The sequence below is a fragment of the Embiotoca jacksoni genome, unplaced genomic scaffold (genome assembly GCF_022577435.1).
Source record: "Embiotoca jacksoni isolate LCO1_2020_lvr unplaced genomic scaffold, fEmbJac1.0.p SCAF_9, whole genome shotgun sequence".
Taxonomy (NCBI): Eukaryota; Metazoa; Chordata; class Actinopteri; family Embiotocidae; genus Embiotoca; species Embiotoca jacksoni.
The window spans coordinates 15,572,318-15,599,705 of record NW_027185447.1 but is presented as its reverse complement, the minus strand read 5'-3'; the positions used below and the strand labels follow the sequence as shown (position 1 = coordinate 15,599,705).

At 40.9% G+C, this 27,388-nt stretch overlaps 4 protein-coding genes across 5 annotated transcripts in view; 2 read left to right on the top strand and 2 right to left on the bottom strand.

Moving 5' to 3' along the window:
* Nucleotides 1–2,527: 2,527 nt before the first annotated feature.
* LOC138193358 (protein Wnt-7a) lies at nucleotides 2,528–10,807 on the bottom strand. The gene is made up of 4 exons (XM_069141351.1): nucleotides 10,501–10,807; nucleotides 9,616–9,842; nucleotides 6,732–7,003; nucleotides 2,528–4,160 (listed from the first exon to the last, which is right to left on the bottom strand). Exons 1-4 carry the CDS (start codon nucleotides 10,569–10,571, stop codon nucleotides 3,678–3,680), a joined length of 1,053 nt encoding a protein of 350 aa, XP_068997452.1. The 5' UTR covers nucleotides 10,572–10,807; the 3' UTR covers nucleotides 2,528–3,677.
* Nucleotides 10,808–11,522: 715 nt separating this feature from the next.
* On the top strand, nucleotides 11,523–15,424 carry fbxw12 (F-box and WD repeat domain containing 12). 2 transcript variants are annotated; one of them, XM_069141426.1, is made up of 10 exons: nucleotides 11,523–11,687; nucleotides 11,785–11,822; nucleotides 11,916–12,082; nucleotides 12,180–12,307; nucleotides 12,893–13,099; nucleotides 13,195–13,359; nucleotides 13,545–13,755; nucleotides 14,326–14,507; nucleotides 14,658–14,788; nucleotides 14,918–15,424. In XM_069141426.1, exons 1-10 carry the CDS (start codon nucleotides 11,589–11,591, stop codon nucleotides 15,015–15,017), a joined length of 1,428 nt encoding a protein of 475 aa, XP_068997527.1. In that variant the 5' UTR covers nucleotides 11,523–11,588; the 3' UTR covers nucleotides 15,018–15,424. The 2 variants fall into 2 exon arrangements, with proteins under 2 accessions (XP_068997527.1, XP_068997528.1); XM_069141427.1 differs by lacking the exon at nucleotides 11,785–11,822 and having other exon boundaries at nucleotides 11,599–11,687; nucleotides 11,863–12,082.
* A 77-nt stretch (nucleotides 15,425–15,501) lies between these two features.
* Nucleotides 15,502–18,892, bottom strand: ptpdc1b (protein tyrosine phosphatase domain containing 1b). The gene is made up of 9 exons (XM_069140581.1): nucleotides 18,847–18,892; nucleotides 18,188–18,353; nucleotides 17,999–18,079; nucleotides 17,769–17,887; nucleotides 17,552–17,689; nucleotides 16,438–17,441; nucleotides 15,937–16,119; nucleotides 15,738–15,848; nucleotides 15,502–15,636 (listed from the first exon to the last, which is right to left on the bottom strand). Exons 1-9 carry the CDS (start codon nucleotides 18,890–18,892, stop codon nucleotides 15,502–15,504), a joined length of 1,983 nt encoding a protein of 660 aa, XP_068996682.1.
* A 4,911-nt stretch (nucleotides 18,893–23,803) lies between these two features.
* LOC138192584 (protein bicaudal D homolog 2-like) overlaps nucleotides 23,804–27,388 on the top strand; it is a 42,503-nt gene continuing 38,918 nt past the window's right edge. Inside the window, exon 1 of the mRNA XM_069140067.1 lies at nucleotides 23,804–24,320. Coding sequence (XP_068996168.1) covers nucleotides 24,081–24,320 — 240 coding nt within the window. The 5' untranslated portion in view covers nucleotides 23,804–24,080. The remainder of the gene's footprint in view (nucleotides 24,321–27,388) is intronic.

Below are 27,388 nucleotides of genomic sequence, written 5' to 3'. Positions count from 1 at the left end.
AGTATGACTGACATAATCATGTGTCAGAAGATTTATGGTCAGAGAGAGCAAAGGGGAGAGAAAAAACTGGAGAGCACATTTTCTTGCTCCTCCTCCTCCTTCAAATTATTGTCTTTAGCGCTGTCCACTTGTTTGAGTGAAATGTTGGAGACTGTTGAAACAGAATAGTTCACACACAGGCTGTGTTAATGAAAGCCTTGTAAGATGATTTAACAACTCTTTTACTGTGAAATTATGAGTCATTTCCTTATTCATTGGTGGTATATTTTCAGTTGTTACAGAAGAGGAAAGACGGCATGAAGAAATCTGATCTCTCTTTGCGTTGTAATTAGCTTTAAGATCAATATTTGCATTGGAAATAGATCCTAAATTCTAAAACTCGTTTCAACAAATGTCTGCATCATCAGATAAATTTGAAATCCAGCTATAAATCTGATCAGTGGTGCAGTCGAGGCTGATCTAATGATAAAACAAAGAGCAGGACGGGTCTTGCTTTCGAGTATTTTAAAAGACTCATCCTTGGCTTTGACGCTAATTGCTGGCTGGAGCTCACTGCTGGGCTGCCCTGATGGAGCAGGTCACAGGGAAGCTGTGGCAGACCTCCAGCAATAACAAAGGGAGTGAGCCAGACTACCAACCATAAATCTGCAGCTCCCACCAATTTCCAACTACCGCAGGTGATTGGTGAGCACTTGTGCGTTTGTGTGTGTGTGTGTATGTGTGTTTGTCTGTGTCTGTGTGTGTTTTTATAAACAAAACTCCAAAGGGCAACGCAACCCCACTTCAGAGCAACATGGATATTACACCCCTGAACATCTTGGCATGGGCCTGCTCCTGTTTATGGAGAAACACAGCTAAGAGTATAATTAGCATTTCAGTGATCCTGCAGGGTGTCTGACTTAGGCTGCAATATCAAAGAAGGTGGTATTTTGCCCGTGTGACTCAATGGAGATGAAGTGACTGGCCTCTGTGTGGTGGTGTTTTGCACCTGACTGGAAAACACTGCAGGTGGATTACCTGGAACAGAAGCTAACCTATATTGTTTGTTTAAAAAAAAAAAAGGCATATAACGCTGTAAATAATATCAACAAAGGTTTAATGGTGTAATACTTTATGATTAATGTGCATCAGCTGAATCTAAAGGAACCCGGTAAGTTTGGAGCAGGGTATTCAAAGTATCCACACAAAGCTGGTAGTTTTCCCTTAATATTAATGTTAATGCAAGTGAAAGTAAACAGGTGACATATAAAGGACTCTCAGAAGCAAGTGTTTTGTTCGTGAGATAATGTGATGAACGTCTCACACAAAACCCTAGTTTAGTTTTAACTAGAGCTTTTTGAGCAGCTACCTTTTCTTATGCGTGAGTCTTTTGTATCAATATTATGAAACCTGAAAGCTTTTGTGAGACAGAGACAAGCCTCTGTTATTATCCCTTCACGCCCTTTTCTCTTTATTCTGGGTAGATTATCACTGGCAAAGACACACGAGATGGCTACTGTAAATTAGACCTCAGCTTTTTCACAAAGAAGGATTTTTTTTTCTGGGAAAATGCTTGCGTGTTGTAACATACAGCACAGGTGAAAACTTTACAAGCGACATTTGTCAATCCCAGGAGATGATTGGGAGCAGGTTTTCCGTCAGCACCTCTGCGGCCCGTCTCCTCACTCCATTTCCAGGCCGATGAGAGTGGAATCCGTAATGACTGTGGGCTTTCGCATCGTTAACATTTCCCTGACACATCGGCCGGCCTCTCTTGGAGACTGCCCTGCATTTTCTCCACTACGCTGGAGTTGTTGTAGCAACTAGTGGCCCAGGAGTGAATGAAGCAGATGTGCGAGTCATCTATCACCTGACAGTTCCCCACTCCCCCGACTGAGCAAGTCATCACTGTGACAGTCTGCCCGACCAGTCTAATCAATTACACCGGTACCCTACCATTAGAGCGCAAACACTTTTCTCCTCGGACACATTCAACTGCTTCCCAGTCTGCAAGATGGACCCTCAATTAAGCCTGAATAACTTTCTCCTCTCAAAGAACATCTCTCTTTCTGCCGAGTATCGCACACATTGTACTTGTCCCTTGAGAGCTGATTTATCTCCATGGTGACCATATGATATTGGAGAACATTTATCTTGATTATATGAAACCTCAAAGTGCCTGATTATGAATGCAAACCACAATGTGGCTACTATTGATAAAGATTTACCTTTGTGTTTATTTGAAAGAAAAAGTAGTGAATCTATCAGTTAATTTATTCTTATTTAGTGAGCAATTAAATAAATGTATTCCATAAAAGTTCAAGAGCTCCACTTTATGGCAAGAAAATTGTAAGGGCAGTGTTCCTTTTCCTTAATTTACAATTACTATCAACTATTTTTTTGACTGGCCATTAAGAGCATAATAAAACTGTTCAAGTATGTTTCATCCTTGTAAAACTATTGCAAAACTAGACATCCACTGCAGATCATTTCTTTGTGGCATTTCCATTCGTTCTTTTGTCATAATCAGAGTGAGTGTTGACGTGTGAGGAAGCAATAATGGAAATCATGTCTTGTTAGTGTTATTTTGTTCCTGTATTCCATCAGTAGTAGTCATGAAACGCAGTAAACACAGACGTTTGAACACAAGACACATATAAACAGTTTCTATCACTTACAATACACAACTATGGCAGTGACAGCCGGGGCAAACTTACATATATAAGCTTTTTTTTTTCACAAGGGTTTAAAAACAAAGATGCCAGGGTCAGAACGTGACAGTGAATATGCAAAAGATATAAATAAGACATTCATATAAAAATAGGCTTTTACAAAATATACTCTATTAACCAATATATACCAAATGTGCCCGTGTTTTTGATCAGTGGATAATTCCAGTTCAGCTAAATCAGCCTGAAGTGAGCCCTTGAGGACAGTCAGTACAGCATACAGCCTTCTACCTCCACAAGTGGGATTCTCTAGACTAGCAGCAAACAGAGGGAAGACAAACTCATGAGAAGGTCAATTTGAGTAGGCTACAGCAGGTTAATCTACGATATGACACATTATTCCAGGCAGATTAAAATCCAGTGTGTTAACCGTGGACACGTTTTGATTGCTTTAATAAACTAAAACCTCATGACATTGAGTTATTTTTTTATCCATAATGGACAAAATCAGTAGTTCTTTATAGAATAAATTAATATTAATTATTTTCATTCTCTAAATACAGTATGTTAAATATTCCAAATGGCTGTGTCATCTCATCTGTGCACAGGGGGTGTGAGAACTACAGCAGTTCGTCCTGCCCTGCATCACATGCACCATAATTAATTTGCATTGGCAAAGTCCAAACAGTTAAAATGTCAGTACATGTCCGTATAGCTTAAAAGTCTTGACATTTTTTGCTTCGGTGACGCACACTGTGGTCATCCAGTCCCATATTCCAGGCTACAGTTTTTCCCTAACAGTGTTTCGTCCCACTCCCGTCAAGCAGTCTGGGAAGAGGGGTGAAGAGCTTTGTGTGCAAAAGAATCATGACGCCCCATCTTCAGCTTTCTGTGTACACAGTACAGTAGTTCCTCATTGTGTATGAAAAGACTGCAAAAGCAGCCTTCTTGTAAAGTGTGTCCACAAACGACACACAAACATGAACACTCACATACATCATCACACACACAACATCCAAATAAATATTCTCATTTGCATGTGTACACCTCTGTCCTCTCGCTGCAGGTGTTGCATTTAACATAGCAGCACCACAGGAACTTGCAGTTGCACTGCCAGACGCGGGAGTACTGGTGTGTGTTGTACCCCCGACCGCAGCACATCAAGTCACAGCCGCTGATATGCTGCATCATTGTCTTGTTACACACCCTGCCCTGTGTCCCCAGGCTGCCCGTCACGGGGTCCGCTTCGCAGTAGTTAGGCGACTTGTCTATGTACACCAGGTCTGTATCCATCGGCTTCCGGTAAGAGTAAGGCTTCTTGATCTTGAGGAATTTAGGGCGCTTGTTGCGGCTAGCTTTGACTGGTTCCACGTGTACCGCATGGGCATATTTCTCCTTGAGAATGTAGCCAAGCTCGCGGAACTTGGGAAGTGTAGTCCAGCAGGTTTTGGTGGTGCAGGAGCCTGAGACACCATGACACTTGCATTCCAGTCGCATGCTCTTCTCCAGGATCTAGACACGTAAAAAACAACTTAATAATGCAGCGACAACTTGTAACTGAAAAAACAACTCCAGTGACAAGCGATAGTTACACTCTTATGATGGATTAAGAGCACCCATGCTTAAATTATTAGACCCAATTCACTGTCATATATTAAATATGATCGTATTGTATTTAATTGGAAATGTCATCATGTTCTAAAACCAAACTGTCCCAATCCACACTTCAACTCTTTCATTTCAGAGCACCTGACAACTTTATTAAACAACGTGACTGTTAAATACACTACTGTTGAGAATTAAATACAGCCCCATCACATAGCAGTGTGATACTGTACACACAGAAGCCAAAATAATGTATCAGATTTCAGGTTCTGTGTGTATAGTTACCACACACAACACACAAATGTCAAGAGTGACTGTACAAGGCGCCGAGTGACTAGGATTACTGCTAAACCCCGAACTGATGACAATGAGAAGTGCCACTGAATGAGTCTTTAGCAACAAGGTCGATTGAAATTTCCCTTTTTCGAAAATGCTAGGTGTTTGGTATGCGATATGGTCTCCTAAAGCCATTTACGATAAATTTATGTCTCTGTTCTTGGCAAGTAAACTGTAACAGTAAAACCCAAATACAGACGTGTGAACAAGGAGCAAAGAGAACAACTTTTCCCTGAGCAAACCACTTCATAAAAAGCTTGGCTTCGACTCCCTAATCCATCAGTTGTTCTGTGACCAACACTTGTGACAGCCATTGTCTGGACGTCTCCGACCGGGGAGCTGTGAACGGCGCTCCTGCTCGGTGTCACTGCTTTTGATTACCATAAATAAAGGAGGGGTAACTATCAAAACAGAGAGTCTATTTATCAGTGGAAAGAATAGGAAATAAGTGAAACTGCTCAAAGTTTGAATCCACGAGTACAGTCTTTTCCCTGGGAGACAATTTAGCTGTCCAGATAAACCAATTTGAATTCATGGTCCTGAAACGCACGAAGAAAATGATCTGCTCGGGGCAATTGTGTGTGAGGGGACTTTTCAGCCACTGCACTGGACGTGTCCGTTGTGTGAATCAGGCTACTTTGGCAGAGTCAGACACAGACAGAGGATATGGGTTAACTTTGGCAAAGCTGCTTCTTTATTCTTCACTAACTCCAACCTCACTTTAGCTGTTGGCCACATTATTCCACTCAATCTCTAACTTCGAGACCTACTGGAGTCTCTTTGTCACTATGCAGTGTTCTTCAACCATTCATGCAGAAAAGGCTTTAAACTGAACACACAATTAAAATGCTCCTTTTCCGGATTAATTATTTTCTTCTTGTATTTTAGAGTATAATTTTTAACTCATATTGTGTTTGTCTGTTGGAATCTCCTGTACTTTGCTTAACTTTTACCTTTTGTTGTGAATTAAAATGTATTATTATTTTATGAATGTCGGCAAGCAAGCATGGCCGATCACATGGTATGTAAAAAATCAGCCCAGTATCACCAAAATGTGTAATACATCTGTTAGTCGACCAAAGGATACCGTGTAAGTGTCACGTTTGCCTCACCTAGGCGTGAAAAGTACACGCGTCTACAACTAGCCTGTTCTCATTCCGAGGGGGAAAAAAAGAGTAGAAATCCCCATAGGGCTGAGGTTGATGGTGGATAGATGGAAGAAACACAAGACTTTTGTTCAAGTCAGAGAAAGCAAAAGTCAAAATGAATTTCTAATAAGTAACTTGAGTAAGATGTGTACGTAAAAAAACGTATTTAACTCACGGAACGAACATTAAGTAACTTGTGTGACGTACGTAACGTTAATCTTACAAGATTACTTATTGTAACCCAAAACATGATCTTTTTCTAACCCTAACCACATGTTTTTTCGTACTGAAACCTAAGGTACCTCACTTTTAACGCCGAAGGAAAGAAAAACACGACAGTGGCATGGTATCCTCTAGTGGACAGATGGGTGTATTTCATGCTTTAGTTTGATACCGGGTTCTAAAAATCTATTTCGATTTCTTGAAGATTCAGTTTGAACCTAATGACTGAACTAAAACTGTGGTTTAGATTTAGTATGCAGGTGGAGTTCATCTATGTAACTGCACTGTTCAGTACAGAAATGTAGAAACATTTCAAACTTTGAAACCAAACAGTAAACACTGATGTGGGTTTGCACTATGAGAAAAATCGTGGGTGGTAATTGTCATAAAGGTAACTGTATACTGTCCCACTGGTGCAAAACATGGGGGGGACTGGGCTAATGCCTTTTTATACAGTGTCAATCTGTTTTCAGCACAGAGATCTGGGCTGTAATCAAACCCTGCCACTTAGACGGCTCTTCCCCTAAAAGCGGCCTTTTATTCCACTCCTTGTTTAAGCTTGGCCCCGCTGCCCAGATCTTTGGCAAGGCTCACCCACACCAAAGCATGGCACCAACTTTTAACAGTTACTCAGACCAGCCTTAGACTACTTAACCATCAGGTCACCATCACATTTAGGTCCAAAAGACTCTCAGTGGAGATGGGAGAACATCTTTTGCCCTATATTCTGTCATCTAATAAGTTAGGCGCAGTCCTTTAGCTCATTCCTTACCTTGCGTCCCACCTCGTTATTATGGAGGTTCATGAGTGTCCTTGCATTCTGTTTGACCTCCCGAGCGTCAATAAATACTTTGGAGAAGCCCAGGCCATAGCTGATGTCTGCTGAGCAGCCTCCCCACTTCCATCCTTGGTTTTTACTATAGAAACCTTGCTTCTCCTTGTCACAGCTACAGTCACTCAGGTTACCCTGTGTACAGGCAGCTGTAATGGCATGGGCCACCCCTGCTGCAATGATGGCGTAGGTGAACGCAGCCTCTTTACTGCCTATTGGAGCAGAAAAAAAGATGATGAGTAAACTGAAGCAGGTAGATTTTGTTAAATAGAGAATATTAAGGTGTTTCTTTCCAGTTTAAGGGGAAAAGAAAAGGAAAAAGGATTTTTAAATAGGCAAAAGAGATCAATTATTAACAGTATGTGTGCTTAAATCACAGTCTTACTCACATATCGCTCAAGAACTGCAGTGTTTTGAAACCTGACCTGGAAACTGTCCTGCCCGTGAACCAAAATGTCTGCTGGCGGTATAGTCAACAAAGCCGTATGAATAAGAGGGTTGTCGGCAAGGAAGGGCTATTGATCCACTCAAAAACTGTCCCATTCTGTGTAAACTCATAAGGGAATGACATCAGAATCTTCATTCTGCCGTTATCTATCCCCAAGTCCAGCTGACAAATCATTTACACAAGCGGAAATATCGACAAATAACTAAAGGTTAATCTGACAGGACTCAAAGACAGACAGATCCTGAGGCAAAGCTCTCGAGCCAAATAATAAGGCAAGAGAAAGTCTACTATTGCTTCTATGTATATATTTAAAACCTTATAATGCCAACAAAGTGATAAAAAAGCAACCTATAAAGTAATAAATGTGTGTATTCTTAAATAGGATATTTTCCTTCTCAGATCTCTGATTTATTATCATGCAAACAGGAAACTGCTGAGTACAACGTCCATCATATCTATGTGTAAATAAACTTCTCTTGTCTCTGTTTGTTCAAAACAAACATCATACCTTCTTTGTGCTTCCTCCTGCCACCCGGCTCACTATGCAAAGCTGCCATGTTTTTGATAAACATCTTGAATGTGTGCCCTTGCCATTGAAAAAAAAAAACTCATATTGAAGCATCAATTATGTCGACGTTTTTATAGACTCGATGGGCTCGCAGCCAAAAAAGAAGGTGTGTCAGAGCAGTCAGTCAGTTCTGACTGCACCGTTGTTAATTTTTCCCCTTCAGTTTTGAGGGCATGGGTTCACCTTAAGAGATGGTATGAATTCTTCATAACCTCGTAATGAGAGATATTTGAAAGCTGATAGCCTGCATAAGCTGAACTAGGAGTGCCAGTATAACATCACTCATGAGCCTCTTAATATGTTGTCTTTATGTATGGACCTGATCTCATACAGCTTTGTGTAACTATACAAAGTTTGAGTGCAAACATAGTCAAGGCTTACAATGTCTCAAATCTGCTGCACCTTGCATTCCCCATCTTATGTCAGCTCCCTGCTCATTCTTCCTTTGCTATAAGAACAACTGCGAGCTCCACAGCTCCACTCAGCCTGGGCATCAACAATGGTATTCATTTACAACCATTCGCCTTCTGCGCTAATCTGATCAGTGAAACCAATCTATTTGGTATGGCTGTCCAAGCCATAGACTTAAAACTCCTCTTTTTGGAAGCATAGAGCAAAACTCTTGATTGGCTCAAACCAGTCATTCATAAAGGAACAGATTGTCAAACACCACTGTTTTCATTTCAGCAGCATGAAGAGATAATCCCTTCTCTCCAACAGCAGCAGGCGAGATGGCCTCAAACAGCTGGTCCAAGCTACTGACCATTGTCTTCGAGGGCATTTGTGTTTAAAAAAAATAAATATTTTCATTATTTCGATATCTCTAGCTGAAGACAGAACCAAAATATGTATTGTATATGTATTTATCAAAATGGTTTTATAAAGCCATCTCTGTGGTTACAATTAGAGAAAATATCTTTATTCTTGACATGGCATTGGTGTCCTTAATATCCAACAGTCATTAATCTGCTTTATCATATCATTGTAGCCAAAAAACAAGCCATAAAACAACCATAATTTCAGCCTCTCCTGGAGTTCATCCCTCTTTAGAGAGAACTTTTATCTCAGACATTAAAGAACGTTGATTTGGACTTATTTGTTTCTCTAATTTAGTACTTTCAAGTCTTGCTTTCCTCTTGGCTATTCCTCACTGTAACTTATACCCGTGGTAAGATCTACATCCTTACAGTGAGAGCCACAGCACCCATCACTAGACAGGATAAAGACCAGTGAAAATGTGTCTCTCGAGACTCTGCCGGGGCTGAAAAGAAAGGCTGCCAACATTCACAAGAGCTTTGTTACAATGCTGGCTTCAGATACCTTTTATACATGCTCAGAAAGCCCTACTCAATGAAAAGCCTGGCGCAAAACTAGGCCTGATGTAAATGACACTGGTTTCCGAAGGGATGCTCATTATACTATGGATGCAATAATGCAGGCAGATGATGTTCTTTAGGTGCAGGAGAAGTTCGTCTGGTGCAGGTTTTGACTAAGATGTGGAGAACCAGTTTGTAAAAAAATATATATACATCTCAAGCTCAAATCAAATGTTTTTTTTTTTGTTTTTTTTTCCAAGGCATCATGTCCTACTATAACTTCTTTATAGGCCAACTTTTGCATTTCACTTGGCACTGTGTTTTGTAAATGCTGAATTTTTTTGAAGGAAATCACAAGAGCCAAAGGATGAAAGGCTGTGCGCATTTTACGCACAAAGTGAACAAATGCGCACAGGGAGGTGATTGATGAATTGTGTTTACTGCTGGAAAAAGTTTCAAATAGTAAACAAACGTGAACAGACAGCAACATACCCACTTTCAACTCTTTTCCGAAGACAGTCCTCTCTCCAAGCGCAGAGCAGTTCCAGCGCCCGTTTTTGAACTGAAACTGACACTCGTTGATGCCCATTTGGGCTCCCTCTCCGATGACGATAATGGCATCGGGGCGACTCTGGCAGATAATCCGTTGTCTGGGAGCCAAACCGGGGATCTTGTTACAGATTATACTCGCACCTAGGGCCACCACCGACGAGAAGCCACTGTGAATGGAAGATGGATAGGATTTAGAGTAGAAAGCCATCAACCATTTTTTTTTTTTTTTAACTCTAATAATGTTTTTATTTATTTATTTATTTATTAACTTTAAAAAGCTTCTATAGCGTTGTAAAATCATATGCATTTCCACTATGTTCTTTATTAAATAGACGTTAATTATAATAATCCATATTTCCATTTTCACATCCATAATCTAATGATATTCAACATGTCCTTGTGGAGACAGCTGTACGGGAATAATTGCAATTTAACAGAAGAAATTATCACTCAAATAATTTGTTTGCTCTTTAGAAGAGATGTGTTAGGTGAGGTGCACCTCCACACTTTACCTACACTAGTTGCACATACTGTTGATTATTATGACAGGAGTTTTACCATCATTTAAAGGTATTGTGAAGGAAATGCCATCAAGTTATAAGCACGCAGTTGCCACGAGTCAGAGATGAGTTCACGCTCTTCCCTAAACGTTTAATTTATCATTTCTAAGATCAACTACCTGCTTTTAAGGAAATATAGGACACAGTGGTCGTTTTTGAAGCACCAACAACAGCTAAAGGTCTGTCATACGTCTGTTATTGAAGTCCTTGGCGTTTGAGATTAACCTACCACAAAGTACTGAGAGATCAAATAAACGCAGCTCACCCAATTTTCAAGTAAACAATTCCTAAACAAAGTAAAACTCTTAAAATCCAGCGTCGTGTTCTCCGACTCATCGCGGCCCAGCTCTCTGGTTCATGCAACAATTAGCAGGGCTGATTAATAATTCGGTTCGCGTATTCTCCGCTCGATCAGAAGCCAGGTAACTCCAAAGGACGTCCCAAATGACGAAAAGCATCAAAAACAGCAGGACGCTCGGAAACTTTTACAAACCGCCGACTTCATCCAAACTCCCTTCGCGTGGCCCCCTTCCGCTGGGCCCTCTTGTCATTGCGAGGGTGTCACAAGTGCGATTATCTCTGTCTCAGAGTTCCTCTGCTACCCGCAGGTCTTGGCTATATATCTGCCTCATCTATCTGGGGCGTGTTCACAGGAGACATGGGGCCCTGCTGAAGAATCCCGCCAGGGCTGAAACTCAACAGACATACACACACACACACGCACGCACACACACACACACACACACACACACACACACACACACACACACACACACACACACACACACGGGTTTACACACTCCTCTGCTGTGAATCACCTTGACTGATTGGAAGGGGTATTTATTTTGTTATTTAAGTGGGTCAGTGCTCCATATATTAATGTCTCTTTATGCATATGTTACCATGTTTTTTCACTGCAATTGAAATATGGTTTTTTTTGTTCCCATACAATAACCCTGACAGCAACTACGTCATAACTAAGATGATTTTTAAGCGCTTCAGACCTCAGATCTCTCAATTATTTTAAATAACAATTGGTTAAATACTCCAACAAAGAAATTCAATGCATGCCTTTACCTTTTTTTTTAATTCAAAAGTAGAATTCATCCTGCGTCGTTTTATAATGTGTCTGGTGCGCGCTACCTGTTGTGCGCCTCTGTCATGCACATTTCTGTGGCTCACCTTCCTTTTACAATGGCGACATCTGGCGGCGTGAAGAAGAATCTGCAGTTTAAACCCCAAACCACCCCTCCTTGTCCCTGTATTCTTTCCGTAGTTTGATCAACTTTGGCGACGAGCTGTTTGACTTCCCAGACATCACTGGTGAAGGGATTAAAGAACGTTGATGTCAGTATGGATCCTCATCACGCGCACTTGATCGGTGATTGCCTCATTCATATTTTTACATTTCTGCCCGAGGAAGATTTGATCAGTGCTTCAAGTGTGTGTAAGGTAAGGTGTGTCCCGTTTGCGGAAGTAGCAAAGAGCGACACTCATACTTGTGAAATAATTGATGAACCTGTCTGATTATATATATATATATATTCAGCATTGGCACGAAGCTGCAGAGACTCCCTGGTTATGGAGGTGAGTTGTCTGTCTTTTCTAACGTCCAAACATGGGCCAGGCGGTGCATGTAGGAGTGTTGATGTAAACATCCGATTCCCCGACCGCTCTCAGGAGGATGTGTCTGTACCGCTGGAGCTTCTGTAACCTCGCTGTGTTAGGGAGTGAACACGTGAATCACTCGTGGAAGAGATACTTCCTGCGACGTTGTCACCTGGAGATGGAAATGAGGAAAGGTCGGTCAGGAGGTTACACCTGCAAAAGCCTCAGAGGGCACACAGGTATGCTTTCCCCTCCCTCTGCCTGTCTGTCATTGCATATCTGGACTCTCCCTTACATGATTTATATAATTTTTGCATCAAAACTCCTGTCCATTAGGCAAAGTGGTTGGCTTGGTATACCTACAGGGGAATTCAAGCCAGCTTCCGAACCTGTGGAGCAGCAGCAGTGCCACAGTCTGCAGCGCCTCCACTGATGGAACAGTCCGAGCATGGAACATCCAAAATGTCAGTGCCAGCACCATCATGCCTCATCACAGAAGTATTTCTATCACAGCAAAGTGTTTTTTTTTGTGTTTTTTTTGCTTTTTGGTTATTTGTTTAAAATATTATATGTGTGTGTTGATATCCATAGTTTTTAATATTTGTGTTTACATCAGACTTAAATTGAATTTATGAGTTTCAAAGTATTTACAGATTAAGCAAATACAAAAAAAGACACACAAAACATAAACTGTCATCATTAAGTGACACATTCAGTCCTTATCAAGCAGTATCATAAAATTGGACAATACATTTCAAATTCATGTATTTATTATTTATTTATTTTGTCGATATCAGGTGATTTATATTAAAGCCTGAAGTGAATGTGAGCAGCATCCACACCTTTACCTAGATTTAATCAGGGATTCATATTGCATTTTTGCCGCTACAAGCCTCGTGTATGCAAGGTTTCTCTCCAGCTGAAAACTGCTGAGGCAAATCTTCTCCTATCCTATTGTTTTCTTGCATGTTAGAACAGTACAGTCGGTACATTGAGATAAATGTCCCCCATCAAGACATTAAGATAATGCTGCACCTGTTTTTTCTCAGGGCGAGCTGCTGTGGTGCAGTCCTGTGCAGAGTCCACTGACAGGGATTGTAAGTGATGAACAGCGTGGAGTCGTGATCACAGCGGACTCTACTGGCCTTATTAAGACCTGGCAAGGACACACTGGTCAGGAGTTGGCCTCCTTTTCTGCTGCATCACCACACTGTACATTACTGCAGTACAATATAAACAACGATTGGTTTCTGACTGTAAGTAACCTCAACATTTACTCATTTCAATTGAGAATAATATAAAAGTCCTTTTTAATGAAGAAACCTTTTATTCTCATTATATTCTCCTTCAGGTTGGGACCAGTCAGGGATCTGTGTGTACACTCGCTGATTTTACTTTGAATATAAAGTCCAGCGTTACAGTGTGTGACACCTTTAGAGTCAACACGCTCTTAGTTTCACCTGACAAGAAATGGATCACAGCTGGAACTAAGGAGAATGATGATTTAAGTCTAAAGGTATTTCTTGTTGTCTTTGATGTATGTGTGTGTGTCTGTGTTTCCTGCTCTCCTCTCTTCTTGTGTGTTTTCTTTGACCACATTACATCTGTACAAATGACACAGTGGGAAAATAGATGTTCATACATCAGAAGGACAGAAAACATTTACAAAGTTGAGGTTTCTGCTGTTTGGTTTATTACCAGGTGATTTACACTGAGAGTTTGACCTCTCCGTCCGAGGACGAAGATCCTCTGTGCCAGTCTGTGCCAGTCACTGGGTGCCAGGCTGCTGTCTTCATACCCACCCAGCCTGCCAGACTGGCCATCGTCCACCACAACGGGCAACCCAACAACAAAGCCCTCTCTGTCTTTGATGTCAGCATTAAAAAGACAAAGTACAAATCGGAGATCCAGGGTGAGGACTGAGATATGTGCATAATGACTCATAATATGCTTTAGATCTGATGCCGAATCATTAGAGAACAATAGTCAACCAGTGAGTCATCAAGGAAAACTCATTTGGAACTGCAGATACTGATTAGAACTGCCACTGGTACTGGAAACAGCTCAATTTGATCTATTTGTTATTGTGTATTCTGCTTATCCCCCTGAATTTTTGGCATGCCATCACTTTAAGGCATTTAATCTTTCGGAATTAGAGTGACGTTTTGTTTTTGATCTTATTATAATGTCAGTTATGCTTCAGGGAGCAAACAGAAAACAAGAAATACAAATTACCCCACTTATACGAGTAGTAACCTTAGTAGACCAGAATGGAATGCACCCACACATGTGATTCAAGTACAAATTGGACAAAGTGTCATCCCACTTTAGTTCGTGTTATTTCAGTCCACATTTGAAATCCAGGATCACCTGTCTGGAATCTATTAAACTTGATAAACTGATGTTACAGTGTACATGTATCAAAAAGTGGACTTTTCTTAATTATTGTTCTAGTTTAATTTGAGCCTCTTCTCCATTTTAGTCCAGCAAGTGGAGTTCTTCCCCTTGACACTGAACACCTGGTCCTCACATGTCCTCCTAGAGGCCAAAGACAGCAACTGCATAGTGTTGGCAGCTGGAGAAAAGCTATGGGTCTACTCTCTGAAAGGAGCCCTGCTTGTCAGCTTCAAAGACCATAGTATGCCTATCTCCTCTATATGTGTGGTAGGAAGTTTTTTAATTTGAAAATTCTGAGAAATGTCCCCTCACCTGTTGAATTTCTTTGGTTTATGTAGTACAGTACACCATCTTGGTGAAAAGAGCCCTGTATAAGTGTTTCAGAATGATCAGTTTGTGTTGTCTTTATGTTTGCAGGATAGTTTCCGTGTGGTGACAGCATCTCAGGATCTCTCCCTACGAGTGTTGACCTGGAGACATGACAGAGACCACGGGTTGACCCTCAAGAGTCAATACCACTTACTGGGAGGCTCTCACACAATGTCCAGGTACTGTATGCCGTGACACTTTATCAACAGCTGCCAAGTTAGCATCAATAGTTTCTAGTATTTGTCTATATTTGACATGACATAAATATCACTTGATATTCACACCATCTGCACGTTACTCTGTTCTAGAGGGTTCACTCATGTCGCCTGCGACTACTCCAGCATCGTGGCCTCCATAGAAGGGAAAGATGGGAAAGACGTCCTAAAAGCTTATTCTTTCACTTCCTGAATATCACAAAAGTGTCTGCATGCATTTTGCTCAAGCCATTGGAAATAGAGCTTTACATTTTATTATTAAATGTTCATCTTGCACTATATATTAGGATGTTGTTCGGTAGGATTACGTTTATAAGAAAACATAATATAACATATTATACAGACAAGAAAGACTATGGAAGGGGAAGGCATTGACAGACTGCGCGAACAATGAACTGTGTATAAGTATAATGCTCTGTAACTACGATTTTGGAGTTGAGGTGTGGAAGTGTTGAATGTGACCAGGCTCAAGGCATGATGTATTGCGAAAACATCTTCTGGTCATTTACCCAACTCTCTACTGAGGTAAAGGTAAAGGTACAGTCGCAAGTTAGTTATGTATGATAAATATGGGTTTTTACATATTAAATAACTTTGACACAAGGCACAATATCATCCTTTTTTTTTTCACGGAGGCAGTGCACCGCATACCGAATACATGACTGGGCGTACTTATGTTAAACGTGGGGGTAGGACATTAGTGCCTCATCTTCGTCTTCGGAAAACATAGATCTCATCTCCTCAAGTACACACCTGAGGACTGTACTCATGGTGTCAAACACTTTGCCCCCATCTTCTGAATTAATATCCATCTGTTAGGAGGCAAAAATGATTCAGAAGTTGTTGGATCGAATGGCTTATGAGAAAATTATATGAACTGTAATTATATAATGAGGTGTGTTGGTTTTCTTACCAAGGTGAAAGCCTTTATAGTACGATACAGCATTGCATCTTCAACCTCCTCTGGTACTGTCAGCATGTGAGCCATGCAATCTAGTATGCATGTTAATGTTGCTTTAGGGGCCTGAGAGAAAACGACAATGAGGGTGAAACTAAACATTATCCAGACAGTTTAGTGTGGTGTTTTTAAACAGTACAGCGTGACTTCTGACCGTATTGAGTGTGTTGATGACAGTTTGAGCATCAGTATTGTGAGGGTTCAGGGCTTTGGCATCCTGATAGGAGATGACCGGCTCTTTGAGCTGCTCCAGCCATGCCCACATGAGTCCGGTGAGGATGAAGGGGTCCCGCTCCATACACAGCCTTTCCCATGCACCGCCTTGGTTCAGCTCTGCCTGCAAAGATTTGGACAGTCCTGTTAAACCCTGTCTACACATACAGTATGTGAATGAGGCAACTTAATTCTGACACATTGTCTTATAGCTGCTACATGTCAAATATTTATGTCATTACATAATCTTTGAAAGTAACACAAGACACAATTTCATGTCAGAATGCATCATATTATTTGTACAAAGTTGCATTGCTATGGCTAAGAATTGCAGTCAGTCATGAACAGGTAACAACTGACATTTTGTGATGACTAAATCAAAGCATTGCATTAATATTGATGCATTTGTACATGCCAAACACCACTGGTGGGGGTTATTTACCTGCCAGGCCAAAACTTTGCTCTTGTGCTCTTCTTCTCCATCAAGAAAGAGGTTTACTGCCAGGGCCTGTGCCACTAGCAACCTCCTGCCATCTATGGACAACTCGGACTGCAGGGTGATACATGGCACCTCTGAAAGGTCCTCTTTATCTTTTAACCTCCTTCCATTCATTGCCAGGTCTTCCCTCATCTCTGCCCTCCACCTGGACAACATGCCACCCTTTTTTTTAGGCTCACAGTTGCCTGCTGATTCACTACGCTGGATTGTGTTCTTGTTTGCTTTCTTCAGCAGAATGGATCTGTCCTTTTGGTTTTCCACATTCTTGAGCTGCCAGAGTGAGCCTGTTGAGCAATAAGATCCATCAGATAGGTTGCTGCTGTAACCTTGACCCTGACTGGCCTTAGGTGGAGCCATGGACATGTCGACATTACTCTGTGACAGGGAGGTCATAGGTTGTGTGAGGAGGTGTAGCTGTGAGCCCAGTCGTCTCAAGTCGGTCTCGCTGTAACTCAGACTTTTGCGATGGTAGAAGATGGCTGGCTCGTTGAAATGTCTGGGTAAGGTGGGCGTACCCGGCAAGCGGGGCTCCTTTGCAAGAAAGTCAGGGCCCATCATCTCAATGATGCTGAGAGTCATTTCTATGTCCTGAATGTCAGGGGCCTCCAGAATATCTTCCTCAATCACCTGTCGATTCTCTGCAATGTCCAACAGCAGCCTGCACACCAGGTGGATAATCTTTGGTATGTACTTCAACTCCTTCCTCTCGCAGCCATGCAGAATGTGTCTCTGACGGTTCAAGTACTGGGACAGGGTGACCGGGTTGGACTGAGGCTCAGCGCAGGAAAACACACTCCTCAAAGGGACAAGGAACTGAACAAACTGTCTGACACAACGCAGCTGACCTCGGGTCTGAATGGAATTGGGGCGTTTGGTGCGCACATATAAAATAGCCTGGTTAGCAGTCATTCTGGTAGCATAGGCCAAGAAACATGCTAACAGCACACCTGGAGGGGAAGAAAAGGAAAATCCTTAACTCTGTGTAATGGTGTAAAGAAAAGATCAGATTCTCCTAAATAGTTTGAAACAATTCATACACTATTTCCTTAAAATCTACCTGTTCTGCCGAGACCAGCGTGACAGTGGACTGCTATCTTTCCCTCCTGCAGTGCAAAAGCCATGACTTTCACCATATCGAGCACAATGGTGAGGTTGGCCACTCCATAGTCACTCCATCCAAAGTTGTAGAAATAAACTGAGATCGTAATATGTTTTTAGTTACCCTTATGCAACAAAAATGTGCAGTATAATCAAGAATTGCATGTAGTACTTACTGTTGTTCTCCATGAAGACTTCTGGCCGGTATGAAAAGCCACTCTCTGGTTCCAGAGGATTTCCACAGCTGGCATGTTCACCAGGTATCTGCAGGTTCATCACTGTTCTAATACCATTCCTTCATGCAAACACACACACAAATGGAACACAGAACACTTTTTTATTCCCATTATCTCTTAGACAGAAAGATGTGCAAAGCTGCTGACCCTAGAAACAAAGCTGTATATACCTTCTGAATTGATCAATGATTTTATACTTCTCAATGATTTCTGTTGAAGGTCTGGACATGGCGAGAAGATGATCAGTAACCCTAAAACAACAGGAAAGCAGTGAAGAGTATATTACATCACAAGCCATATCTCAAAACAGTTAACATGGGTTATATATATGCCAACTAGAGCATAGCAAGTACGTGTACCAGGATGAGTAGAGGCCTTTTATTGCCTGTTGTTCATCCCTCCAATAACTCGGGTTGTCATACTTGCAGGATTGACCTCCACAGCCGATTGAGCATTGCATATGTCCAGGGATGACATAACGTATAGCTTCTCCTACTATAGTGTACTTTGCTCTGGGGGCTCTGACTGCAGTTATCAAAGTGGGGAAAAAAAGAAAAAAAACTTGATATCACACAAACAACATTTAATGTGAAGCTGTAACACAACTGAAATGTATATTGTATTCAATACTTTTTCAAAAATGTAAATTGACATGATTAAATCAAAGGTTTCTCAGCAAAGTGAACACGTAAAATACTATTAAAATCCTTTAAGAAGTTTCTGATATACACAGCTGCAGTGCAGCACAGAGGCGTCATCAAATGTAAGTTGCACTGGAAGGCCTTAATAGTTTAGATCATCAGTGGTAAGGACTCACTTAGAAGTGTTTAATCCTCATCTGGCATTGCAAGTCTGTGTTCAGGGAATTACAATAAAAATAGCTTCACTTCTGACACATTTGAAATGCCTGTTAATGTAGCATTTTGGTGAAGTAAAAACACAGTTGAAGCTGACCAGCTTAACTTTAGTCATTATAACAGGTACGTTTTATCAAAAGGGTTGCACAATCCTCACTTACTGTATTCCATCAGAGATCCACCCGTATTACTTTTGTGGAATGCCATGAAGAGTCAGTCAAGCTGATGGTCATAGTAGATCCTGGACACACATATCTGCCTTGTTATGCAACATTATACACAATATTATATGCATTCTGTGAACATTTGTTGCTAGACTCTGGGAAAAGTATCACAAACATAACTAACTCTCATGAAAGACCATCTATTTTTAATGGTAGAAGTCTTAGCTTGAGACGGAGTGATCAGAATGTTTTTATGAATAACAAATCATCAATCGTCAAAGATCATTATCATAAATCACATTCATAAGGCACATGTAAAGCAGACACAATCCCTTTTAAAGGACTGACAAGCTGTTACTCTTAGCTGTTAGTTTATTTTTTACCTCATTGCTTCATAACAGTACAAAATTCATTATCCTTTCTTAAGACCAGCATCAAGTTAGGATAGCTAACATGGAAAGAAATGCAATCAATCCAACAGTATATACAACAACATTTAAAAAAAAAAGGAAAAAAAAAGTAATGATTTACCTTTAGTAGTGGAGATGAGATGCTTTTAACCTTCATGTTGGAATACAAATGATTCACAGCTTCGATTGCTAACATTTCTGAGCTCAGTCTCCACAGCTCTCACATTGTCTTTTCCTCTCTAGCTCAGTTGCCTTGGTTAATTTCATTTGAGATTATCTCTGAATAGAGGTGGAGCAACACAAGTATCCACTTGGTCCTGTGTGCTGCCTTGAGAGAAGCTATACCACAAGATTACAAATCAAATATGAGCATAAATTATCATCAGCAGTGTGTTCAAAAAGTAGCAGAGATTTTGTCCTTTCAAATTAGCTCCATGCAAAGGTTTCTCTTGCTGCTCTGTTGTGGAACTGTTTGGTTATTCCTGACTCCTCCCAGATTAGACTACTAATCTTATTAAAGCACAGCAGTACATCAGAGCACCCACTCCTCAACAAAAAGTCACACTTCAGCCATTGCTGGTCTTCTACGGTGTTTTTTAACACTCAAATTATAATCTCTGAACACCTGACTTTACCAACTGTTCCAGACCAGATTGTCAATACGTAGACTATTTATTTGATTCATTATATGCATGTTTTGAATAGGTATGAATAGATTTGGGGCTTTTTTTTTTTTATGAGAGGGTTCAGAGGATTTTTGATATCAACACACTGAAGCTCTCCTACCGTGCTGCTACAAGTACTGGGAAGCAAGTAGATACAATCTTATTGGCTTACCTTGCCAATGCTAAAGCTGTTTAGTTTCAGGGTAGAGGGGAGAGATCAGTTTATTACGTAGAGCATTTGGAGAGAGTTCAAAACCATTAGTCTCAAGGCAAAGCTAAAATGCTGCTGTAGACTTGATAGGCTATCTAAAGTTCTAGAATATGCTATTTGTGTGAGCAGAATTAGCTATACCTACATCTTTTTCATGTCCTTATGAATGTAATAATTTTATATTGCGTTAATGCCACCTAATTTAGTGGATTATTGCACATTGATGCTTATTTCATTTTTTTTTAAATTATTTTTATTCAACTGGTTCTATAGGAAACGAGTACCATCATAGTACACGGTTGCTAATCTGTTGACCATGTGGTTCTTTAATGCTAATGCTTGTTTATCTGTTCCTATTTTTGAAAATGTTATGTAAGAGCAATGTTGGAATTCTTTATCTTATAGAATGATGTTTGCATTGTAAATTAAAGTTCTCCCCCATATTGCAACTACAGAAATCCTTCCAGATAGGCAACACCTTCACCGCACATTGGGCAAGCTGAATATTTGTGTCCAGTTTCCTCCCTCAAGAAGAGGTACAAGAACCTCCAAGACTTGCCTCTACAAGCTTTCAGCCAAGTTTTCCCCTTACTGCTTGTGGAGCTGACCACCCTTACCTCAGAAATCCTATAGAAGTGCGCTTAGAACCACGAGAAGGGCCAGTTTGAGTCATAGTTGCAGCCTCAGCAGTGCCTCTTCACTTCCCTCAGCTCCTTGTCAGCTGAGTTACAGAGGAATGTGGCAAAGCTGTGGCAAGTTGACATTTTGCCTTATAAGAATGAGAAGTCAAAGGAAGACCAGGATGCCCTAAACTTACTGGAAGAACAGAATGAGCGAATTAATTTCAATGGGATATTCAACAATGGCACACCCCTGCTGTGGAGAAAGAAGTAGTCGTGCCATGCCTCAGGAAGATGGAGAAACGCCTGGCTAAAGATCCAGATAGAGCAGCTGCTTACTGTGCTGAGATAGAGGCATTGTAAACAACAGAGTGGTGGCTAAACTGCAACCTGAGGTTGCCACCTAGAGTAAGGAAAGCTTGTTCATACCTCATCACATGGTCCAGGACAATGGGAAAAATAAAGTATTATTTAAACAGCTCCTTCCATTTCAAGGAGCTTAACCTCAATGAGTCTCTTGTGAAAGTACTGCAGCCCCAGCTGACCTTGAAGGTAGATAAGATCACTCTTTGGTCTGATTCAGAGCCACTACAAGATGTTACTGAACTTAAACAGTCCGCTATCTGTGTTATGGCAATCACAAATGACAGTGGTGCCGATGCTCTTTGGTGGGAAAAGTGTACCTGTGTTGATCGAGCACAGACTAGTGTGGTCAGTAGTAATTAGGTGTAGCAAATGCCTTGTCGTTAGAAAAGAATACTGAGTGAACTTTCCAGCTTGTTGTATTATAACTTTGCTGCTTATCCGTTGATTAAGCATTCTGTGCAATAGCAACAATATTATGTTACATTCTAATTTTAGTACAAGTAATAAGCCATTTAAGTAAATTATTTGATATTAACTTGATATTTGAATGCTTCTGATTTGTATTTGTAGTTATTCTTGTTATAGATCACATACAGTCATTCTTCAACCTAACTGTAATTACCACTATTACTCACCTACACATTTTTCGCTAAATCATATTTGAGCTTAAGTGATGATGGATGAATAATTTATGCATATTGATTATTTCATTCACAACATATATAGTAATATATATAGATACTCGGATCTGTCAAGGTCTTTAGGAGTTCTTTACAGATTAAAAAAAAAAAAAAAAAAAAAAAAAAAAAAAATATATATATATATATATATATATATATATATATATATATATATATTTAGCTATATTCTTTCCAGTCATTTTCCATAAAGCGCCATCTTGGCTGTTAACTAAAAACCATCAACTGAGAATGGAGGTAAGGTTGGCTAAGCTAAATTCATGACATGTGGCATTTATGACTGATTTTTAGGCATATCTCATTAATTTAGGCATATCTCATTAATCTTACTGTTACAGTGAAATACAGTTACAAGAGCCAGTCATAAGATGCTGCGATTGTATTGCACCTTTCACTTCCATGTGTAAAATGTGATATGGGGAAAAAAAAAAAAATGAGAATGAGACTGTCCAAACAAAACAAAAAAAGTGTTAAATCAGGTACTTTGCATGAAACATGTCTTGTGATCCCTTCAAACAGGCATGTCATGCTTTAGATTTTATCTGTACCCTCTGACCGTATCTGTAAACCACAAACATACCGATTGTCTTTCAGTCCGGCCATAAAGCCCAGTTACCAGAGCATGCTTGAGCCAGACATCTATGTTGAAACCAGTCCTGTGTCACAGGTGTGGAGACAGGTTTCAGTTCAGACTTGTTTGGGATACATCAATAAAGCAGTGATGGAGGAAATACTTGGATGGAAGAAGTCCTCAGCTTAAGTAAAAGTTGAAATACCACAACAACAAAAAAGACTTCTTTACAAGTAAATGTCTTGTAAAAGTTGAACCGTATTGTCCGCAAAATGTAAAAGAACGGGAAAAACAGCCCATGTGAGTGTTACCTTACACATTTTAGTGGATTGTTAACATCCATCAATGCATTAACATGCAGCATTGAAATGATTCGGCTGTTCAATGTGGAGCTATTGTAGGCTAATTCTTTACATGCAGCCTATAAAGTATCATCGGCCTATATTTGAAATACCTAAGTAAAGCATGCCTGTGTTTAAGTACAATACTTGAGTAAATGGACTTCGTTCAGTGACGATAGCCATTTTAGCACAGGTGCAACTGACAATATTAAATGGATCCATTGCCTTAGAGCCACCACGCATAAAACCAGGGCCCTAAGAACAAATACGTTACTATGAATATTTCTGAATATTATTTCTTTCATTCATTCATTCATTGAATTTAAGTAGCTCATTTCTAAGTCAGTTTTAAAGTTTGGTATTAATGACACCTTTTGATATGTGGCCCTAGTGACCAAAAAAAAATAAAATCCTGAATACAGATAGGCTGTGTGGATACAGTAAATTATCTGAAAACATTCATTCATAAGCTTTTCCGACAGATGGCAGCAGATATACATGTGGAAACATGCGGAGCAGCCGTCAGCCCGTCTGCCCGCTCTATTTATATGACAACAAACGGTTTGGATAGCTATTTCCGTGCTCCACATAAGCAAATTTAAAAGGCCTTATGGGAAATGAGTTCACTTCGTGGCGTCTGTAAGGCCTCTTTCACTGGCTTCGAGTACTGCACGCACTACATTTCCCGAGAAGCCCTGCCAGCAGGCAGGAGCTTTCCCAGCTGATTGCGTAGGTGCGTCTCATTTGAGCAAGCGGGCAGTTCAGCTGTTTCAAACCATCCGGCTAAACTACCGGAAGAGGAGAGGTATTGTCTTCAAAATAAAGCACACACGTGCTTATATTTGGGGAAAATATCAGTGCATTGATGCACTCCACATATAATTTGTTAACGTTCAGTTTCTATTTCTTTTTTGTATGTGAATAAGACAAAATAAATCTGTTTTCACGAATGATTTGAAGCCTCCTTTTATTATCAGCCAGAGTTTTATTTTGAAAGTACGAACCAGAAATTGTATATCCTTTCTCCTGTCTTGGCCATTGATACTCCGGCTCCGGCTCTATCTCTCCGACAAGCCGGCGGAGAAGTGAAGGAAACGCAGGAGCTCAACGATGGAGCATTTTTAAGAGATAACGGCGGACTCCGCTGACGGAATATAATTGAACATCTACATGACCAAAGAAATAAGACCGGCAACGAGAAGTGCAAACGTAACAATCATGCAATTTAAATACAGACGAATTTGAGCAACCGCTTCTTCTTCAAGGTTACACCGCTTGAAGACGCCCCAACATCCTCTCGTCGCAGATCAGCTAGCGTGTACGTTGGTTGATCTTCACCGGCTCTGATCATGTCCGTGGACGAGCAGGGATACTCCGACGCTATGCTGTTGCTGGAGGCCGGGCCGGAGTGGCTGCGTCCTGAGATCGAGCGTCTCTCCCGGGAGCTGAGCGAGACCACGAAGGAGAAGATCCAGGCGGCGGAGTACGGGCTGGTGGTCCTGGAGGAGAAGCAGCAGCTCAAACAGCAGTACGATGACCTGGAGATCGAGTACGAAGCCGTCCGACAGGAACTCGACCAGCTGAAAGAGGTAGGCTGTTTATGAAATAAATCATAGAATATGCAATATCATATAGGATTCAGAGGCCCTATACGCATCAACTCTAAAAACCATGTGCCTTATGTTAATATTGGGGCGTCATCTGTACTGTAACAGCAGATAATGAAGTTCAGTTGATCTAGTCATTTTAATGTTATTTGTATACTCTCATCATATTCTATATATTGACTTTTGGGCCAGCATCTGCCTCTCACCACAAGGTCAAAACTGCAAACTGAGGAAGGGATGATCACCCCACCCCCCACCATACTCAGGATGTTCCCCATTGCACTACCACCTTTTATTTATTTATGCAGCTCTTATGGCCCCTTCTTCAACACATTCTTGTCTGGCTCACAGCTAGTGTGTTTCCACATCCGCTTCTTTAATCACACCAGCTGTATGATCATTATTACAGCCAGTGTGATCTGTACTTCTTTAATGTGCATGGAATGAGGTACAAAAGGCAAGATGAGACATTTATTTGCACACTGTTGATTTTCTGAGTGCTCTCTGAGCTCATGCAGGCCCTTGCCAACAAGAATTTCTAGTTCAGCTAGAAGAGGCGGGATTATGTTTGAATTTTAAACCTTCCCGCTTAGAGAGAGAGAGAGGGTTGAACAGCTTTCAGAGGAAACCAAAGGAGTTATGACCTTTTGGGAATGTCGAGAGTGAAGCCGGTCCAGAGTGTCAGATAAAGGATGTGCGTGTCTTTCTGAACAGTGGCCGGGCTGTCGTATCACGCTGTGGCCAATGTCGTCACGAGAGCAGCAGATTGTCACCATCTTGTGATATACTGTAGATAGAGAAGTGTAACTTTAGAGCGGCGTTAGACAGAAAGTCTCACCAACTGCTGCTCTCCTACAATTTTTTTCTGTGCCCACAAGTCGTCATGGAGACCAAAAAAAAAGAGGATTCCTGCTTTGACACATGCTTGTTCATGGTTCCTCACATCCTCCTTTGAGAGATGGGTTCTTCCTATGTCCTCCCTCTAGGCAAAACAACCAATAGCTGAGAAAGCTGACTTAAACCCTTATTGTCTTGCCAAAAATCTGCTCATCACTTTTGGGGTTTTGAAACGCATGCGGAGAAGTTTTCCAGCTCTCTGCTTCTCCCTCTTCTCTGTGTCTGCTATCCCGCGGCCCTCTCTCAAGTGGTTGTTAAAATAGGTCTTAGGGCTGTCTCAGCAACTGCTGCTCGATTTTCCCAAGCATTTTTTTTGGCAAGGCGGTCGAGCTCTGTCACAGAGGAAGGACAGCAAAATGCTCTGAATAGAAGAAACAGACTGGATGATCCAAAAAGAGCAGGGCAGCAAACAAAAAGTGAATAAAAAGAACCTGGGAAATATTTGGAGATTTTCCTAGTTTTTCAAAATATGCCAGTTGAAATCTTGTTAAAAAAAAAAACAAGTTTTCACTCTGAGTCAGGTCCGACTCTTAGATTACATCTGGTCTTCTTTCTGTCTCATAATACAGAGTAAACATCCATCTATGTGGGCAATAAACTGAGTTGTTGGCTGAAATCTGTGCAGAAGTTAATTCTTGTGCCACAGGGTTGAGCTGTGTTGGTTGCAGAGCACTCGTATGTTAACCTTTTAAGAGACAGAAGCTATGTTCCTTTTTCCTACTACCCAACCCCCCAACCCAGACTCTGTATGAAGGGCAGAAGTGATGCTATCACAACTAAAATACAAACACATTCTTCTTACATCCCTCTCCATTTCCTCTTTATTGTGTGCCGCAGAACACAAGATAGGGGGGAGCAAGCAAAAGATAAGCCGCTGTCACAAGATGGGCTAAAATGAAAACTTATGTTAGTGGCCGGTTTGTACGCACAATCCAGATTTAGAAATCACAATATCAGCGTAATTTGTGAAATACAGATGCCATATCACTGCCATTTGCACCAAACTACTGACCATTGCACTGTTGTTATTTAATTTTATTGTATTTTATTTGTATATACTGTTCATTTTTAAAAATATATATATATTTTTACCCCGATTTTTATTGCTTACCCTGTATCTTCTCATGCTGCTGTAGTGTAAAAATGTTGTGGGATCAATAAACTCTATCTATCTATCTATCTATCTATCTATCTATCTATCTATCTATCTATCTATCTATCTATCTATCTGTCTGTCTGTCTGTCTGTCTGTCTGTCTGTCTGTCTGTCTGTCTGTCTGTCTGTCTGTCTGTCTGTCTGTCTATCTATCTATCAGCTTTACAGTCTCTTTTGTTACTTTTACATATGTAGGACATTTCGGGTCAAACTGACCAGTGTGCTTTGTTGGCAGCTGTGACAAAAGCACATAAAACAGTTATATCTTTGGTCAGGTACAAATGTCACATTCCCTTTGGTACACAGCTACTGTTTACACTGGTGGCTGCAGTGTTTGGATGTCCCTTCTCTTTTCGAGGACTTAGAGTGGAATAGATTGTCTGCGAGATTTGCAGAGTTGCTTAACACAGGATTCTTTCCTGTGACCCCAAAACCTTTCCTCTCCCTTGCTGGCATGCACAAACTCAACACAAAAGAAAATAGTTTAGATTTATGAGTATTGTTAGGGATTTAAATGCCCAAATACCACTCTGGAGTCTCCTCCTGGACAGAAACACACAATCAGAAATCATCATGACAGTGGGCAAACTTCTCTCTGCCATTTACCCCCCATCCTTCCCACCCACACACCCACCCACACACACACGCACGCACACGCACACGCACGCACGCACGCACACACACACACACACACACACACACACACACACACACACACACACACACACAGGCACACTAATATTCACACTTACACATACCCCCACACACGTTACTCTTGAGGCAGGAAGATGGAGGAATTCTGTGCACTGCGGTTGCTTAGTAACAGCACAGCTCTGTGCCTTAATTTGAACAGCCGTGCTGCTTCCTCAGCAGGTGCTGCTTTCTCACTATGTTTGTGCGTGACTGCTGAGGGATAAGCGTAGAGCTAGCTGCGATTGTACATATACAACATGCCAATTGGCTGGAAGTAACCATTCAGTGGTAAATTAGTATTCATA

Bases quoted from the DNA above. Each gene is read 5' to 3' on its own strand.
- LOC138193358 (XM_069141351.1), bottom strand. From the start codon at position 10,571: ATGAGTCGGAGAACACGACGCTGGATTTTAAGAGTTTTACTTTGTTTA. The intron at 7,004-9,615 runs GTATGTTGCTGT...CTGCTCCAATAG, and splicing joins CGGAAAAGAGTTGAAAGTGG to GCAGTAAAGAGGCTGCGTTC. The intron at 4,161-6,731 runs GTAAGGAATGAG...TTACGTGTCTAG, and splicing joins ATAACGAGGTGGGACGCAAG to ATCCTGGAGAAGAGCATGCG.
- fbxw12 (XM_069141426.1), top strand. From the start codon at position 11,589: ATGGATCCTCATCACGCGCACTTGATCGGTGATTGCCTCATTCATATT. The intron at 11,688-11,784 runs GTAAGGTGTGTC...ATATATATTCAG, and splicing joins GTGCTTCAAGTGTGTGTAAG to CATTGGCACGAAGCTGCAGA. The intron at 13,360-13,544 runs GTATTTCTTGTT...GTTTATTACCAG, and splicing joins ATGATGATTTAAGTCTAAAG to GTGATTTACACTGAGAGTTT.
- ptpdc1b (XM_069140581.1), bottom strand. From the start codon at position 18,892: ATGGCATTCCACAAAAGTAATACGGGTGGATCTCTGATGGAATACA. The intron at 18,354-18,846 runs GTAAGTGAGGAT...TGATAACTGCAG, and splicing joins TGGATCTCTGATGGAATACA to TCAGAGCCCCCAGAGCAAAG. The intron at 18,080-18,187 runs GTACACGTACTT...CTGTTGTTTTAG, and splicing joins AAAGGCCTCTACTCATCCTG to GGTTACTGATCATCTTCTCG.